Source organism: Mirounga angustirostris, unplaced genomic scaffold (assembly GCF_029215605.1).
Source record: "Mirounga angustirostris isolate CCGP_5_RB_7025 unplaced genomic scaffold, mMirAng1.0.hap1 SCAF_7, whole genome shotgun sequence".
NCBI lineage: Eukaryota > Metazoa > Chordata > Mammalia > Carnivora > Phocidae > Mirounga > Mirounga angustirostris.
In genome coordinates, this window is record NW_026991715.1 from 129,602,992 (window position 1) to 129,620,548 (window position 17,557).

General features: G+C 42.7%; 1 protein-coding gene across 9 annotated transcripts in view; it reads left to right on the forward strand.

Annotated features, from left to right (window-relative positions):
• Window positions 1-17,557, forward strand: part of DROSHA (drosha ribonuclease III) — a 120,272-nt gene that overhangs the window by 14,899 nt on the left and 87,816 nt on the right. For all 9 annotated transcript variants that reach the window (XM_045863136.2, XM_045863085.3, XM_045863093.3 and 6 more), the window contains 5 exons: window positions 2,513-2,654; window positions 4,464-4,618; window positions 7,821-7,901; window positions 14,113-14,199; window positions 16,890-16,976. In XM_045863136.2, the coding sequence (XP_045719092.1) occupies window positions 2,513-2,654; window positions 4,464-4,618; window positions 7,821-7,901; window positions 14,113-14,199; window positions 16,890-16,976 (552 nt within the window). The remainder of the gene's footprint in view (window positions 1-2,512; window positions 2,655-4,463; window positions 4,619-7,820; window positions 7,902-14,112; window positions 14,200-16,889; window positions 16,977-17,557) is intronic.

Sequence of the window (17,557 nt, forward strand, 5' to 3'; positions counted from 1 at the left end):
CTACTTTATGCAGTTTGTGGTTGTGCGTTTGTGTGTATATTTTCCCCTCAAGGTGGGAAATAAGGAAGAATCTGAGTTTGTCTCTTATAAGTCTGTCCTTACCAAAGATAACCACGGGAAGTTTCCTATGCATATTGGCTGGTTTTGTGGAATGGCAGGGATAGTCACCCTTCATGGGCTCTTGAGAGATTCAGTGCACGTGCTGCTCAACATGAGGCTCCTGGCCTTGGCAGCCCACTCTCTCATTGCTGTGTCGGACTCCATGACCTGCTCTTTCATGTGCTCGCTTCTTTTTCCTTTTTTTTCTTATATCCATTTGATTTTTGGTCGCTCTCTAGTCTCTTTCTCCTGGTAGGTGTTATGACTCCATCCCATTAATTTAGACCTGTTTGCCACAAGGTAGACACATGGTAATGCTCATTGATTAAATGGATGAGTGAAGGAATGATCATCTACCGGTTTGGGAGGTAAGAGGTTGGAGATGTCAGATTTAGTGGATGGGGTTAGATAAAAGAGCATTCTACTTGGAATTTTGTGAAACTAGCTTGTACTTGGCCTGGGCTCTTATCTACAGGGAACTTAAAAGTAGATTCTCTTGTCTTTGGAAAAAAGAATTTGAGAAATCTCATGGTGCTGTGATATTTTACTTGATAAATTAGAGCAGGGTTTTAAGTAGTGGTTCGTAATACAGGAAAGGGAAAGCTCACATGCTTAGTACCTTTATGGTGCTGCAACTTTACTCATGCTTCTCCTATTACCTTACTTAATCCTCAAAACATTCCTGGAAAGAAGGTATCTGTCGGTTAAGAATGTGGCTGTGAATAATAATGCTTGACTAACTGTGACTTAAAGAAGCTGGGTTTATTTTTCTCAACAAGTTGTCTGGAGGGAGACGGTGGCTGGTGTTCATTTAGTGGGTCAGTGATGGCAGGGCTCTAGGTTGACATCTGCTGCCTTCTGGAGCGTCTACCATGGTTGCAGGATGACCCCAGGCATCATCTTTACACACTTCTGTCCAGACAGAGGATGCAGGGGTAGTGTTGGGTATGGCTATCCTCCAGGAACTTGCCCAGAGCTCCTGTGGATCTTGTCTTCCATCCCTTCCCCAGAACTACATCATGTGTCTTCTTCAGGGCTTCATTTTCCATTGCTGCCATAACAAATTTTATTGTCTTTAAAATAACAAAGTTGAAGACACTGAGGTTCAAAGAGTTTGAACAGGCAGTTTTTTTTTTTCTTCTTATATTTGTATGGGTGTATTAAAACTGGTGTAGAAAGAAAGCTAATAAACTAGAAGCCCGACATTTGCCTTTGTATTCTGTCGTCTGGTGCAGAGAGGTGGCAAGAATGTCAGCTATCCTAGATTTGCCGATGTCAGTATGAGGTGAGGCTTCGAAAAAGCAATTACCTCTTTCAGGATAACTGCAGATTTTATGATTGGCTTTAATTTGCTTTTTATGTCTGATAGGTCTGGTCCTTATATTTTGAAAATTACTAAGTTGGAGAGTATGGACATTTAAAGCAATTTTAACCTGGGAAGAGAGAGTGGGGCAAAGTGGAGAATTTCCTCTAGGAATGCATTGTAGGACCCTATGTTTGTGGAGTGTATGTGTATGTGTGTGTGTGTCTGTGTCTGTATTTATGGGGTGTATATGTGTGTGAGGGGGATATATAAGATGTTTCCTTCTTCCTTTTTTTACTTAAAGCTTCTTTTTATTTATTATAGAGAGAAAGAGTATGCCAATGGGGGAGGGGCAAAGGGAGAGAGAGAGAGAAGCTTGAGCGGACTCCATGCTCAGCTCAGACTCATGACCCTGAGATCATGACCTGAGCTGTAACCAAGAAGCAGATGCTTAACTGAGCCACTTAGGTGCCCCTGTCTTTGGCATTTTAAATGCTACCGCGATGTTCCTTTTTTAAAAAAATTTTTTTATTTGAATATAGTTGACAATGTTACATTAGTTTCAGGTCTACGACATGATTCAACCAACATGTCTCCCTTATGCTATGCTCACAAGTGTAGCTACTACCACCTGTCACCATGCAGTGGTATCACAGTGTCATTGACTATATTCCCTATGCTGTGCCTTTTATTTCTGTGATTTCTTCATTCCATAGGATATTGATTTTTAATCATTGGGTTAATGTGGAAGATAAGACTGAGTGATTTTTAGTAGCAGGGAAGTGTATGTTCCCTAGGAGAGTGTCAGCTATCATGAATTCCTATGGGGGGGGTCATGATTTATTTTGTCATATCAAAAGGGCATAGACAAACAGTTCTTATGTTTCTCAGTGTTGGCAAAGTGCATTTTCCTGAGGATTGTGTTAGCCATAAATGTCGTATGTGATTCAGAACACCGTTGCCAGCATTGGAAATCTTGTTTTTAAATGTTTGTTAAATTGAAGGAGATGGCACCTTGCTGTTACAAATCCTTGATTATTTGTGAGGTCGTCTGTCTCTTTGGTATGGCTTTTAATGTAGTTCTTCATATTGATCCTTTCTTTTTCAAAGGGAGATTCTACTGTTGTTGGAACAAGTAGGCTGCGTGACTTATATGACAAATTTGAGGAAGAGCTGGGGAGTAGGCAAGAAAAGGCCAAAGCTGCTAGACCTCCATGGGAGCCTCCCAAGACGAAGCTAGATGAAGATTTGGGTGAGTCAGAAGTTACTAGACCAAGACCCTGTGCTCCTGTCATTGCTTAAACCTCAACTTTGGGGATGTGTTCTTGAGAGTCCCACATTGAAATTTCCTCTCTTTCGTTTTATTTTCCTTAATTATGGTCAGCAAAATACGTAGCAATGGAACTTTCTCTTTTTCGATCTTACTTTTCCTTAGTTACATTCAGCAGAATCCATAAGAGATCTCATTTGCAGGGCATGTTAGCAGTTGTGTCCCTTGTAGAACTGTCCAGTCTGAGAATCAGAAGGGACCATAGTCCAGCCTCTCTGCCACAAGCAGGAGCGTGTTAAACCTAACCCTGTGCCTTGTGCCTCTCATGGGCAGGCATTCCCCCTGGCCTTCTCCACTGCCAGGGCACTCCTGCTTTGATGAGGAAACGCCAGCGCTAAGCCAGCTCTGATTGAAGGTTTCTCTCAACTCACACGGATACTTTCCATAACTTTCTCATATGGTGGTCTATTTTTTCATGTGTATTCTGAGGTTCCAAGTAGATGCTAGGATCTTTGAGGATACAAACTGCTTTTTACCACTTTGCGGTCTTAGCCCCTAACAGAAAGCCGTTCACAGATGAGGCCTTCACTGTGCCTTTCCCGTGTTCTCTGGCTCTCATCTGCCCACCTTCAGTATGTTTCCCAGCTGAGAGGCAGTGTCCATGGTGGGCAAAAGCACTGATGGAACCAGCTGGCCTGGGTTCAAATCCCTGCTCTACCACTTGGTGTGTGACCTTGGACAAGTGATTTAATCTTTCTGTGCCTTACTTTTCTCATCTGTAAAAGAAGGAAGACAATAGCATTTATCTTACGCAGTACATTCAAAAATCCAACTATGTAAGGGTTGAGTTTTATTACTGTGCTATACTATGTTAATTTCTTGTAGGATTAACCTAAGTTCTAGGTCTGTTTTTTAAAATTGTGGTAAAGTACACGTAACATATAAATGTACCATTTAACCATTTTTTAAGTATACAGTTCAGTAGTGTTGAGACCATTTACATTGTTATTTAGTCTCCGGAACTCTCTTGATTTTGCTCAACTGAAACTCTGTACCCATTAAACAACTCCCCAATCCCTCTTCCCACTAGCCTCTGGCAACCACCATTCTTTCTCTTTCTATGAATTTGAGCTCTCTAATACCTCCTAGAAGTAGAATCACACAGTATTTGTCTTTTTGTGACTGGCTTACATCACTTAGCAAAATTCTCAGTTTTTATCTAGTCACTTCCAAGGACTAAAATCTTCTTTTGCTACTATGGAGAGAAAAAAATCTAAAATCTTCAGTCTGGAAATCAGAGGCTTCAGTCTGGCATTCATGACACCCGAACCCCTTACCTCCTGGTATTCTTTTATGGGGCCTTTGCCCTAGCCAGACTGCCTGTGCTCTTCCCTCCATGCTTTGGTCTGAGGGCTCCCTTTGCATTCCTTTCCTCTCAGCCCCTCATCAGCCTAGCTCTGCCCCATCCGTTTGTCTGGATCACATGCACCGCTTCCAGGAGATCTCAGGGACCCTCTGGGTCAGGGTGGACTCACTCTTTTTTGAATTACTGCACCTTCTTAAACGTGAGACTCCACACTGTTACTGTAACATTGTTCATTAGGTCTTTCTCTAAAACTCTGTTTTCATTGCTTCTGTAACTAGATTGTGACTTAGCACCACGGGCTGTATTATTTTCATGGTATTGCCTAGCAGAGTGCTTGGTGTGGAGTAGGCACCCAAATGTTTGCTGAAAGAATAAACAATTGGGAATTTCTTCGTCTTCTCTGTTTTCCCCCTGACCTCTATTAGAGAGTTCCAGTGAATCCGAATGTGAGTCTGATGAGGACAGCACCTGTTCGAGCAGCTCAGACTCTGAAGTTTTTGATGTCATTGCAGAAATCAAACGTAAAAAGGCCCACCCTGACCGGCTGCATGATGAACTTTGGTACAATGACCCAGGCCAGGTGCGCATGTTTTTATGTTGTGTTCTTGCTATGAAGGTTGCAGACCCATACATCACATTTATGACTCCAGGCTCAGAAGATGCATGTTGGCTGGTATGAAAACTGAATTTTACTCGCAGCGTTGTGTGTCATTCCTTGGAGCTTATTTCTCTTCAGCTTCAGAGTTCAGCACCAAAGCATAAGCAGCAGCGCCACTGTCTCCTGAATCATGTTTGACGATGTTTGTAAATTCTGTGTTAGGGAGCAGGGTAATGGTGCTGCCTCATTAAACTTGCAGTAAACGAAGGAGACAAATGGCAGGCTGAGGGAGAGAGCACTTGTAGGTCTTTTTAAAAGCAATTCATCTGGAAGGTATCTTGCAGCGATATAGTAAACAATGTCTTAAGTCCTGTAAGACTTCATATTTCTTAGTTGGTAATAGTCACAATTTCTTGTAAGTTCTGTTCCTTGTTAAGCATTTTTGAACTAATGATGTCATAACTGGACATAATCATTTTTATTTTTATTACTATTTTATTATGAAGTGACACTTAATACCAAATAGTATGTTTATAAAAGATTTGTATTTTATAAATATACAATACATATAAAAATAGTATCTTTAATTTACACAGTTATTAAGCATAATAAAACATATACCTATCAAAAGATAATGTAAAATGCAGACTTTATAAATAAATGCATACCATTCTATATTAATTTGAATGCTCTTCTGGTTCTTGGTAGATGACAGCTATCTGAATGGTTTCTTTCTTTAGAATTAATATAGGCGGAATGCCTGACAGAAATGTATTTTGTGGTACTTTTTGCTCTCTTGGAATTGAGCAGAAATGTTTATTTATTTATTTATTTATTTATTTATTTATTTATTTATTTTTAATAGATTTTATTTATTTATTTGACAGAGAGAGACACAGCGAGAGAGGGAACACAAGCAGGGGGAGTGGGAGAGGGAGAAGCAGGTCTCCCGCAGAGTGGGGAGCCTGATGCGGGGCTCGATCCCAGGAGTCTGGGATCATGATCTGAGCCGAAGGCAGATGCTTAACGACTGAGCCACCCAGGTGCCCCGAGCAGAAATGTTTAAAAATGTGAAGCATTTTGAAACTTACTTTATGTTATTAACTGTGCATATGATCTCTTTAAACAGCTTTAGTGAGTTATAATTCACATACTATGCAATTTACACACTTAAGGTGTACAATTCAATTTTTTTTTTTTAGTGTAGTCACAAGATTTAACAACCATCATCACAATTTAATTTTAGAGCATTTTTGTTTCCCTAAAAGAAGTCCTGTGTCCATTAATTGTTGCACCCTTTTCCCCATATGTGGTCTTAACACTCTGTTGTTATATCAAGAAGCCTATTCCTTGGTTTCTATGCGTTCTTTCTCTTCCTTCCTTCCTTCCTTCCTCCCTCCCTCCCTCCCTCCCTCCCTTCCTTCCTTTCTTTCTTTCTTTTCTTTTCCTATTAGAGAGAGAGAGAGAATGAGCTGGGAGAGGGGCAGAGGGAGAAGTGGGCTCCCCGCTGAGCAGGGAATCCACTGTGGGGCTTGATCCCAGCACCCTGGCATCATGACGTGAGCTGAAGGCAGATGCTTAACCGACTGAGCCACCCAGGCACCCTTGTACGTTCTTATTTTTATTAGAGATTTACAAAGGCCTTCTTTGTAGTCTCACCCTTCTGTTTTCTATGTTTGGTTTGTGTCCTCTGTACAGTTGAGCCTTGTAAAGGGCCGATCTGCCCTGGGGCCAAGACCCTGGTAAAAGGCAGGAATGTAGGATGTCTGTGTGCTTCTCTGGAAATCAGTGAGCATGAAGTGATTTCTCCACTGACTAGCATTAGGAGTGGTGTTGTGACTTTTGAGTGAAGCCCATCACAACTCGGTTTACCAACTGTTACTTTGGATAATATCTTAATATGATTTTTTTAGGTAGCGATGTTATTCCTCTACTATGCTACCTGAGGCTTTAGATTTCCCAAAAGGATAAAGAAAGTTATCATTTTTCACTTTAATATTTCTTTTTGAAGTTTTGAGACATTTTCATTGGATGCGAGTTACAAATCCCTAGTACTTTAAGGAAACGTGTGTGTTACATGTTATGTGTCCTATACCTACACATATATTTTTTTAATAAATACAAAGAAAGTGAGAAACGGAACTCTGCTTCTCCATTCTCCGAATTGATGCTCTGGTCTCTGTTTTGATTCAGTATTACCATTTGTGTTGAATAAACTCATGAAACTGGCTTTTAAGGCCCTTTATGATTTTGACCTCAGTTCTGCGTCTTTGGTCTTCTTGCTCGCATAAATGATCCACTCTGTTTCGATGGGTCTCATGTCCCTGGAGCATAACGTAGGCTTTCTTCCTTCCCTTTTTTTCCTCATGTAGAATAGCCATCTTCTTTTCCTGTCCTGTTCTACCCTTCACATTTCGTTTCTTTAAAGCCAGTGGTATGGTATCGCCACATGGACTCTTACCCTTTTTCTTTAAATTACTGAGTATATCATATGTATGTTATTTCTCCTGTCTAGAGTAAATATTTCTTGAATACATGGACCCCGAGTTATTTGTCACCCTCCTTCCCCCCTAATGTTTAGCAGTCATCTTTCTATCCAAGAGGCATTCAGGAATTATTCACTCATTTTATCATGTGGGTAGAGTTCATGGCAGTAAAATGAATTCAGGTGAAAAAGCAGACATTGACTCACCTGATAAGCATTGAGTTTCTCTGCTTCTAGTAGCATTTTTTTTCCCCTCTGCTTTAGATACCTTTAGGTTTTTCTTTTGGAAACATTCAATCTGCAGGTCACCTTCAAAACATTCTCTGTGTTCCTTCAGGATATAAAATGTGCTTTTCTTTTATGAAAGAGTCATATTTCCTGAAATAAGAAATGCGAGAAACACACTGAAATAGTGGTAGGAGAAGACAGGGGCAAACAATGCCCTGACATTGATATTTTCTGCTTGGCTGCACAAATAACTTGGGAATCTAGCGTTGTCCTATGGTTTCCCTTTATCAGACAGTATAGACAGTCTGCAGCTTTATTGGTTTTGGAACATCCGTTTAATCTTCTAACTGTGACGGCCTCTTCAGAGCTCCCGTACTCATGACATTAAAACCCACAGAGTTTTCGAGGCCTCATTGTGCATGGTGTGGATCTTCCCCTGAATAAAAAAGAATTACATTCTGTTTCTGACAGATGAATGATGGGCCACTCTGCAAATGCAGTGCCAAAGCAAGACGCACAGGAATCAGGCACAGCATTTATCCCGGAGAAGAGGTAACTCATTCGGGTTATTATATTTGTAAGTGCTGAGGAGCCAGAAGTAGACAGATGCTGTTGCTGTTCTTTTCCCATAAATGAAATAATACCATGGAAATAGTCTTTTTATCTTCCCTAAAAGTCTCCGTTACTGATAATTGGAGAAGAAAAGTACTTGGGTTTTGGGGGATGGAGTGGGAAGTGTTACAAAGGAAACTTTAAAAAGTTTTGGAAGATTCATTGTATAAAACAGGCAAGGTGTATTTGAGGGGTTTTTGCTGTTGTTATTTTAAATGTCTTAAAACTGCACACATGGTAATTTTTTCATGCTTTTATTGTAAATGGTTATGAATGGCCTTGGAAAAATGATCTTACTAAGCTGCTGTAAGGCACATGTTCTCTTTCCCTAGGGGTATATAGGTATATAAGGGTATGCTGTTGTCTTTGTTAGTCTGTGGTCCCCACTAAATTGTGAGTGGTGCATGGACTATTTGACCCGTGTACCCCATCCCCTGGTTCATCAAGGACACTCCAAATATGTTTGACTGAATGACTTGAATACTTTATATCATAGTTGTATATAACTGCTCCTTTTCAATGATTTTCCTTCATTTTCCCCTTGCCATCTTTTATTTTTATGTTATTAATCCCAGATTATCACTTAATGATCCAGCACATTATGTTTAAACATAGTATGTGTAAATCCTTAATTTTTCTGTAAGACTTGTTTGAGACCATAACAATGGGAATAAAGACTCTGTGGCAGTGATGGATATTTTTAACTACTTCCTTGCTTTTACCTCATTTGTCTTTGAGTGTAGTGTAGCAAGGAACTGTGCGAGAGGATCTGTACCTTGAACGTCCACACCTGTGCCTCAGGTGGGGCTCTCTGAAAGCAGGTGCTGCAGTAGAGTTTGTGGTACGAGATGTTTCATAGGATTAGACAAGAAGAGAGTGGAGGCAGGATTGAGCGGAGGGAGAAGTCCCCCTGTGGTGGGTCTCATAAAGCTGGAGTTATTGGGATTGTCGTGCATCAGGCTGGCATAGCCTTCACACCCTCTTTGCTCTCTGTCTCCAGAGCGGGCTGCCCTGGGAAGGGCATCATCTTGGGGAAGGGGGCTCTGTAGCAGAGGCTGACCCTGAAGGAGCCGGTGGCTGTGGGCTGTCTTGCTCTCTCCACAGCTGGGCAGCAGGCCCTTCCTTGAAGGAAGATCTGGGTGGATGGCTGTGCTGGCTGAGGACTGGTGGGAGGCAAGCCCATCCTCAGAGTACATGTTTATTCCTGTGAGCAAACTTCTGGCCCTTTCAAGATGGGTGGGCCTCTGTAGCCAACTACCTGCTAAGTGGCAGGTTTGTCTCCTGGTTGATCTCCGCAAGGAATGGAGCCATTTTGGGGGCCATCACTGGTCACTGTAGATGGCCTGTGGGAGGTTCGGCTTTGGCAGGTGGCGTAGCCAGCTTAGCCTTGGTAAGTCAGGTCCCGGCTGTTGGGCTCTTGCGAAGCAGCCTGAGCTGCTGTGGCCACGTCATTCATGTGCCCAGACTGTCAGCTCCGGGTGGGTAGCTGATGACTGAGGCTGGCTGACCCCATCTGGCTGAGGCGTTTTGTCGTTGAGGTGGTTTAGTACCTCTTCCGTGGAGGGTGTGCTGTGTGTTCTCCACCCACGTGTGATACAGAGATTGTCGCATTCACCCCCACTTGTTCACCCACACGTCTACTCCAAGACCTTTTTTTTTTAATTTTTAAAGAATGTTTAAGTAATCTCTATACCCACCGTGGGGCTCAAACTCACAGCCCCGCGATCAAGACTCACATGCTCCACCAACTGAGCCAGCCAGGCGCCCCCACCCCAAGATGTTCTTATCCCTGGTCTTCCAATCTTTTTCCTTCTAGGCCTCTGACCAGCTGGCATAGCCTCTTGCTTCTGCCATGAGTCCATCTATATTCTAACCTCAGGCTGCTTCTCTTTCCACACAAAGTGGATAACCAGGTACATTGCCTGAAACTGCTCACTGGAAAGACTTGCCCTCGTCGCTGTCTTTCAGATTCCTCCCTGAATGCGGCTGCAGCACAGTCTGTCGTGGGCGTGCTCCCCCAGCCCTGACTGACTCGTTTGCAAAGCAAGCTTGGGCGCGTCCCTCTGCTTCCACCCTTCCGTCCTTGGTCATCAGCCGAGGGCGGGTGCCGGGCGCCAGGGGTGGGCCACCCGCTCCTGCAGCTTTTTTGTGCCTCCTCCTGCGCCTGTGCGCCTGGCTCTGGGTGTGCAGCCTCCATCTTATGATGGATTGTCACTGGTCCCCTCCAGACTTCTGCCTGTGCGGGACGGCAGAACCCAGCTTGGGATGGGCAGTTCAGCCACATGCCTCTTTCTTTCCCCTGGGCATGCCTTCCGTGTCGCCCAGGGCCCAGTCGCACACTGGTGGTGTTTCAGAGGCATATAATTCTTCACGGTAGGCAGCATGGCTTTGCCCCAGAGCACCAGATACCAGCATTGTGCTTCTCCCAGTGGCCACAGACCCCCCCTCAGCATTTTTCCCACAGGTGACGTAGGATTTGCTGCATTACGTGGCCTCGACAGCCAGGCTCCTCGCACCACAGCTTGGAAGCACTGGCGCCTTTCTCATGGGGCCACACTCAGAGCTGGCAGCCTTCTGCACCTCTCTAGGAATGGCCCAGAACAGCACCCCTGGGTGGGGATTATACTGTCTCCCGAAGAGGCCTGCCTGCTGTTGCGCTTGCGTCTTCACTGTAAGAGGTGGAAGATGCAGTGATTTGTCTCTTATTGTGGACTGATGTCTTGGCACTCAGATCCCTGGCTCTTAAAAATGGTGTGGCTGTGGTAGGCCCCTGAATCTTCGCAAGGTGTTTCTCTCACCCTCCGGAGCATGCGGGCTTTGCCGAGGCTTTTAGTTTGATAAACATCATGTCACAGATGCAGTGGAGCATGATAATGTTCTGCAGTATGTCCAGAAGGTCGAGAGCTCCTTGGACTGTTGGGACAGTGTGTGGGAGGGTTAACACAGCCTGGCAGCAGAACTGTAAATGTTGTCTTTTCTCTGTGAATGAACACAGAATGTGAACCATTTCTTATCCTCATTCTGATTGGGATGGAAAAGAACACATTCAGCAAATCGGTTGCTGTCCACTTTGAACCCGAGGTCATATTAATCTGCCCTGAACTGTAGCATCTGGCGCAGCTGGGGCAGTCAAAGCTACTCCTTGGTTGAGCTTGTGGTAGTCTGTAGTTATCCTGCAGGATCCATTTGTTTTTTTGTTTTTTTCCCACCCCCGGAAGCCAGATTGGTGAATTAAAGATACGATAAAGACTGTCACCCCTGTGTCTTTTGGATCCTTAAGGATGGCACTAACCTACACCATCCTCCCAGAGAGATCCTGGTTTTGATGCCTGTGTTGGGGATGATGGTAATTTTGGGGGCTTCTGCTTGACCTTTTCCAGCATGATGGCTCTTACTCCACAGAACAAGGACCCAGTGTGGGACGGTGCCATCTGCCAATTTTGTCAATTCCAATGAAACATTTCGAGGACCAGGGGAAATGCCCACTGGGCAGATCTGTGGACTCAGGGGACCTGGACCTGCGGTAAACCAGACCTTGACTGAGATTCCTTTTTTTTTTTTTTTTTACCTTGGCTTCGTATCACCCACTCTAATGTGTACTGAGGTGATGTATCCAGTCCCCTCTGAGTATCAGTGTTGATTCAGATGCTATGTCCAATACTCCTTGAACATTCTTGGTTCCCCTTTCCCCAGTGTACAGTTTTTTGGGTAAATGGCCATAGGCCCCTTTGGGGAAGGACAGGGTTGTCATGACCATATTTGCTTGCAGTGGTGTTGTAGGGCCCTTCCTACTATAGGTCTGGAACTGGGAAAGGGATCATGACTGTTCATTGGAGCGACCTACCTCCAGCCCCTTGGTTAACCATTCTTGATTTCTTCTGTTGGTACAAACCAAGTATTACTATTGTCAGCTACTCAGTTATTTTATCTAAGGATACTGTGTTCTATGAACTACTTCCATGACTTTTTGTGGGCTAGACCCCTTTAGTTGCCACTTTGATCTTGCTGGTTATGATGATACTGTGAGACCTGGCTTCTAACAATTAGCCCCACCATCTTGCCTCCCTTGTTTCAGAGTCCTGTCATCCCCATGCTGTGAGCAAGCTCTGCTCTGTGACCACCTCTCTTACAGTCAGCCCTGGCCTGCAGAGGAGGCCACTACTGATCTTCCTAGTGAGGCTGGTGTCCCTTCCCCAGCACATTCCTTTTGGCCCCTAGTAGATGGCCTTTGGCATGTCCTCTGGGGCTCCCCATGAAATAAGATAATCTGGTGTATTTTTCAGTCACAGATATTATATCCATTCTAACGTGCCTACTTCCTGACTCTTTGAATTACTTCCTTTTCTGTCATGGCAGTTTTGGTATTTTAACCACACTCATCGTGGGCCATTGCTTTTTCATGCTTTTAGGAGACATCCTAGTAGGGAATTCCTGGCATCTGGTGTCCCTGAATCCTGAATGCTCGCAAGTCAGTAAACCCTTCCCTAACCACTTTTGTGTTCTGGCCCTTTTGGTCAAGCCCTCTCAGCATCCAGTCTTGTGCAGACTCCTGCTGCTGGCACATGCTGGCTAGTTCTTGCAGTTCCTTTGGGATATAATCTCTCCTCGAAGCACCTCCCCAGCTGGGTTATGCTGTGAAGTGACCCTAACTATAGGTCTCTTGGCCAGGAGGGGAGACTGATTGGGGGGAGGCAGCGTTGCCTTGCAGGATCTTCCATTGCCTTCGGACACAGGTAAGTGATTGCTCTTAATAGACAGGGTTGGGCCACCTCGGAGGAGATGGAAGGTTTCGAGGGGTCTGGGGGGTTAAAACCTGTATGTCCTCATCTCAGGTTTCCAAGTCTCGTCCCTTGGCATAACAGATCTACCCTGGTTGGCCGTTAATTGTCTCTAAGGCCCACCCATCTCTGCCCCTGGGTTTGGTCTTGGCAATGCAGGGGACAGCTTCCCTGTGTGCCTCCAACAGTCTGACTGGCTTTCAGTTGCCTCCCCTTCCCCCCCCCATTACATTTCTGTGGAGCAGGGGTTCTCCAGGTATCAGCTTCACCTGGGAACTCCTTAGGAGCCAGGTTCTCAGCATGCCTCATCTGCTGAATCAGAAACCCTGGGGGTGGGGAGCAAGCAATCCGAGATATTTAGCAAGCCATCCAGTGACTTCAAGGCACACTTTGAGAGACATGGTAGAGCACACAGTTTGAGAGACATGGTAGAGCATCAGTGGTGCTTAGCAATAGCCATCTATCCCGTTATCCTGATAGCATGCATTCTCTCATAGTCTTAAATACCTGGTACACTGCACCTGCTTCCACTGGTATACCCTCCCAATTCACCATCTTTGAAAGTTTTCAGTTGGTCTGCCATCTGGTGCCAGGGACTCTAGCTACCACCATGATGGGGTCCTCATTGCCAGTGGGTGGTAAGTGATTTCAGCTCCAGAATCCTATCTTACCTCCAGCTTTCTTGGATCATTCCTGGAGCTACACACTGGATTCTCCGGAAGCATATGCTAAGATGAAGTTTGGGTGCCTGATGTTTCTTAGGGAACTTCACCTGTGAGAGGAGAAATGTGTAAGCAGGATTGGACAGAGGGATCAGTTGAACTATGAGTCAGCCCCGGTGATCCAAGGAAGGAGAGCAAAAAAATCATATCAGTTTCTGTTTTCCTTTTCTCATCTTGAACTCCATGCATATTCTATCTGCCACCTCTCATGTGTCCTTCATTTCTGGTCCCTTCTATTTTTACTGAGCACATTTAATGATCCTTTCAACTGTTTTTTCCCCCCTATCAAAACCTGCTATTACTTTTGAGATCCCCCCCCCCTTTTTTTAGCATACTGGGAGTTTAGCCAAAGGTCAAGTATTGTGTTATGTTACAATAAAAGGAAGATAGTCCTAGAAATTAAGATCTAGAAAGATCTTCATGTTGTCTGAACCCCTTGTATTGCATGCACATGAGGAGATTGGTTGAATCCTGGTGACCAGCCTGTTCTTTTTTATTCATGTAGTTAATGGTACTGTTCTTCCTACCAACCTGTGAAGGAACACACGTAAAAACTCTTTTGTCAGATGCGGATCTAGAAATACAGTCTGTTTTTAAATAAAAATATTTTGCTACTTTACTTTTAAACTCACTTTTGTTTTTCCCCCTTAGGCCATCAAGCCCTGTCGTCCCATGACCAACAATGCTGGCAGACTTTTCCACTATCGAATTACAGTCTCCCCTCCTACAAACTTTTTGGTAAGTTCCTAATAAAGTCAGATTTAATTTCATTTATTTTATTTTGTTTATTTTCAAATGTAAATGGGTTGGATATGTACAAATAGGTTTAAATGTGAATATTCTCAATACTGATTCAGTTTTTAAATTTTCTTTAAAAAAATTTTTATGTTGATAAAACTGGCTTTTATCATAATGACTTTTCTGTTGCTTCCTCTCATTATACTACTTTCTGTACCTTTTTTCAGTTATGTTTTCAGTTCCTCATAGTAGCCACATTCATAATAGCCATGACTTTTGGAGCTATTCATTGGAACTGTGGAGTTGGAAGAATGTGTAGAACACTTTCTCATCTCTTAAAAATTAGTTGAATAACTCATATATTATATCTAGTGACCCAATCAAGAAGGTCTATTTATTTATGACAGTAATAATAATACATAATATTTGTTGACTATGGTACCAGGCACCACTCTGAATGTTTCACATGTATTAACTTATTTCTCACAACAAACGGATGAAGGAGAATTATTATCCCCACTATCCAGATGGGGCAGTAATCTCTGTTTTACAGATGAGGTTAAGTAACTTGCTTAAGATCATTCAGGTAGTAAGTGGCAGAGTGGGGATTTAAACCTGGACAGTGTGACTGGGTGTGCATGGCTGTCTGCTATTCCACTGTGCTCTGTTGGCTTCCACAGTGCAAAGTTACTAATTTTATTACCTCTGTCATCAAGAGATTTCAATTTCAAAATTAGGTTATTAGTAATTATATATTTTAACAACTTTATCAAGATGTTCATATACCATAAAATTCACCCACTTAAAGTGTATATTTTATGATATAATTCTCTTCACAGAATTGTGAAACCATCACCACAATCTAATTTTAGAACATTATCATCATCCATCCTCAAAAGAAACCCTGTACTTATTAGCAGTCAGTTCTTTCATATCCCTCAGCCTTCAACAACTAAGATACTTTCTGTCTCTATCATTAGCCTGTTTAGATATTTCATGTGAATGGGATCATAGAAAATGTGATCTTTTTCGCCTGTTTCACTCAGCATAATGTTTTTAAGATTCATCCATGTTGTAACATAATAACTTTATTCCTTTTTTTTTTTTAAAGATTTTATTTGTCAGAGAGAGAGCACAAAGCAGGGGGAGTGGCAGGCAGAGGGAGAGCCAGCCTTCCCCACTAAGCAGGGAGCCCAGTGCAGGACTCGATCCCAGGACCCCGGGATCATGACCTGAGCTGAAGGTAGATGCTTAACTGACTGAGCCACCCAGGCGCCCCAAACTTTATTCCTTTTTATGGACAAATAATATTCCCTTGTGCGGGCATACTATATTTATCCATTTATTGAGTTGATGAACATTTGGGTAGTCTCCACTTTGGGGGCTCTTATGAATAATGCTACTGTGAACGTTTGTGTAGAAGTTTCTGTGTTGATGTATGTCATCATTTCTCTTGGGTATAAACCTAGGCCTGGAGTTGCTGGATCGTGTGGTAACTCTGTGTTTAATATTTTGAGGAACTACCAAACTGTTTTCCAAAGTGGCCGTACCTTATTACTTTGTTTAAATTATTACATTATGTTTAATTTACACCAGCTTTATTTAGAGTTATTCAAATAGAAACTAACAGTAGTATTGGCAAAACAACCAATGTACGTGTGGGTATTCGTTAGCATCCTCCTTTGGTTCTATATATATATATATATATATATATATATGGTTTAAAAGAATAATGTTCAATACCTGTGTTAAAAACCGCATTTTTCAGGGCCTGTGGGTGGCTCAGTTGGTTAAGCATCTGCCTTTGGCTCAGGTCATGATCCCGGAGTTCTGGGATCAAGCCCTGAGTCAGGCTCCCTGCTCAGCAGGGAGTCTGCTTCTCCCTTTCCCTCTGCCCCTCCCCCTGCTCATGCTCTCTCTCTGTCTCTCTCTCTCTCCCTCACTCTCTGAAATAAATAAAATCTTTTTAAAAAAGTGTGTTTTAGGTTACCAATCTTGATAATTAGTTCCATATTTAGCATCTAGGATTAAAAATGGTGGTCTATAAGAATAGCATAAGGAAGAGAATTCGTACGCGTGGATTAACTAACATTTGTATATTTTAACTACATATTCAATTTTCAGATAATTAAGATTTTTGACATTATGTGGGAATTGATTTGTTGCCATATGTGGTGGGGTGGCTTCTTGGAGGTCCTCGGAATGGAGCTGGGAGGGGTTGAGCCTCTGGCACCCTGAGGCCTTTCAGGGCCTTCCAGGCTGTTGCTAATCTTGACTCTTGTGATGCTGAGTCTTTTTCCACTTTGAGCTTTGAGTTGACTGTGCTATTATCTTGTTCTTGTTAGGACTTTCGTTAGTTCAGGAATACAGTTCAGAAAGAGTAGATCTGGTAGTATTGTGGGATTAAATAAAACAGTTTCCTAGAGAATGAAGCCATATAGCCTTTTTTCCCTTTATGATACCCATAATAAACATTCTTGATGGTCTCAATATGTAAATATTACTGAAGCCAGAGAATTCCACCTAAAATTAAACTTTTATATAAAGTTCTCCCTGGTTGTTTAGAAGAATGTTCATGGAGCCCATGGAGTCCATCCATTTCTCCTGTTGGTACCTTTGTGTTCTCATGGATTTCTGTACATGCAAATCATGTTCTTAAATTCATGCTTTGTGTTTCTGTTTGCTTTTAGACTGACAGACCAACTGTTATAGAATATGATGATCATGAGTATATCTTTGAAGGATTTTCTATGTTTGCCCATGCCCCCCTGACCAATGTAAGTATGTGCTAATTGGCTGGCTTTCTCCTTTTTCTGAACTCTCTTCCTTCCCTTAATTCTTTATTTCTAAAAGTCAAAGTAAATTTCTTTTCTTCTGACTTGTAAGTAACATTTACTTTGCATCCCTCTGCATGAGTTGCAGGAAGTCTGTGGCGGCGTGTGTCAGGTGGGAGTGTGACATCTGTGCTAATGAGTCACAGGTTTGGTCCACATTAAATGGTGTAAGTAAACATGTGTTAGAATAACATTTTGAGAGTGTGAAAGATGGAAAAAGAAGGATAAACTGTGGAATAAAGTGTCAAAGCTATTTTGGGCTGGGTGTCCTTCAAAAGAAAGTTGGAAAGTTTTAAGAACAGCTATTATCTAGTGTCTAAGCAATAGGAAAAGAGAGAGAGCTGTGTTCGGGACACCTGGAGCCTGCATTAACTTCCTACATTTTTCTGCTTTCGAATCCCAGGACTATGTCTTCTTTAAGAGATTTTGTCTGACATAGAGATCTGTGATATTTTTTACAGGTATTAAGGTTGCTTTGTTTGGTAATTGGTTCAAATGGAAGTTCTGTTATCTATGAGTCAAAA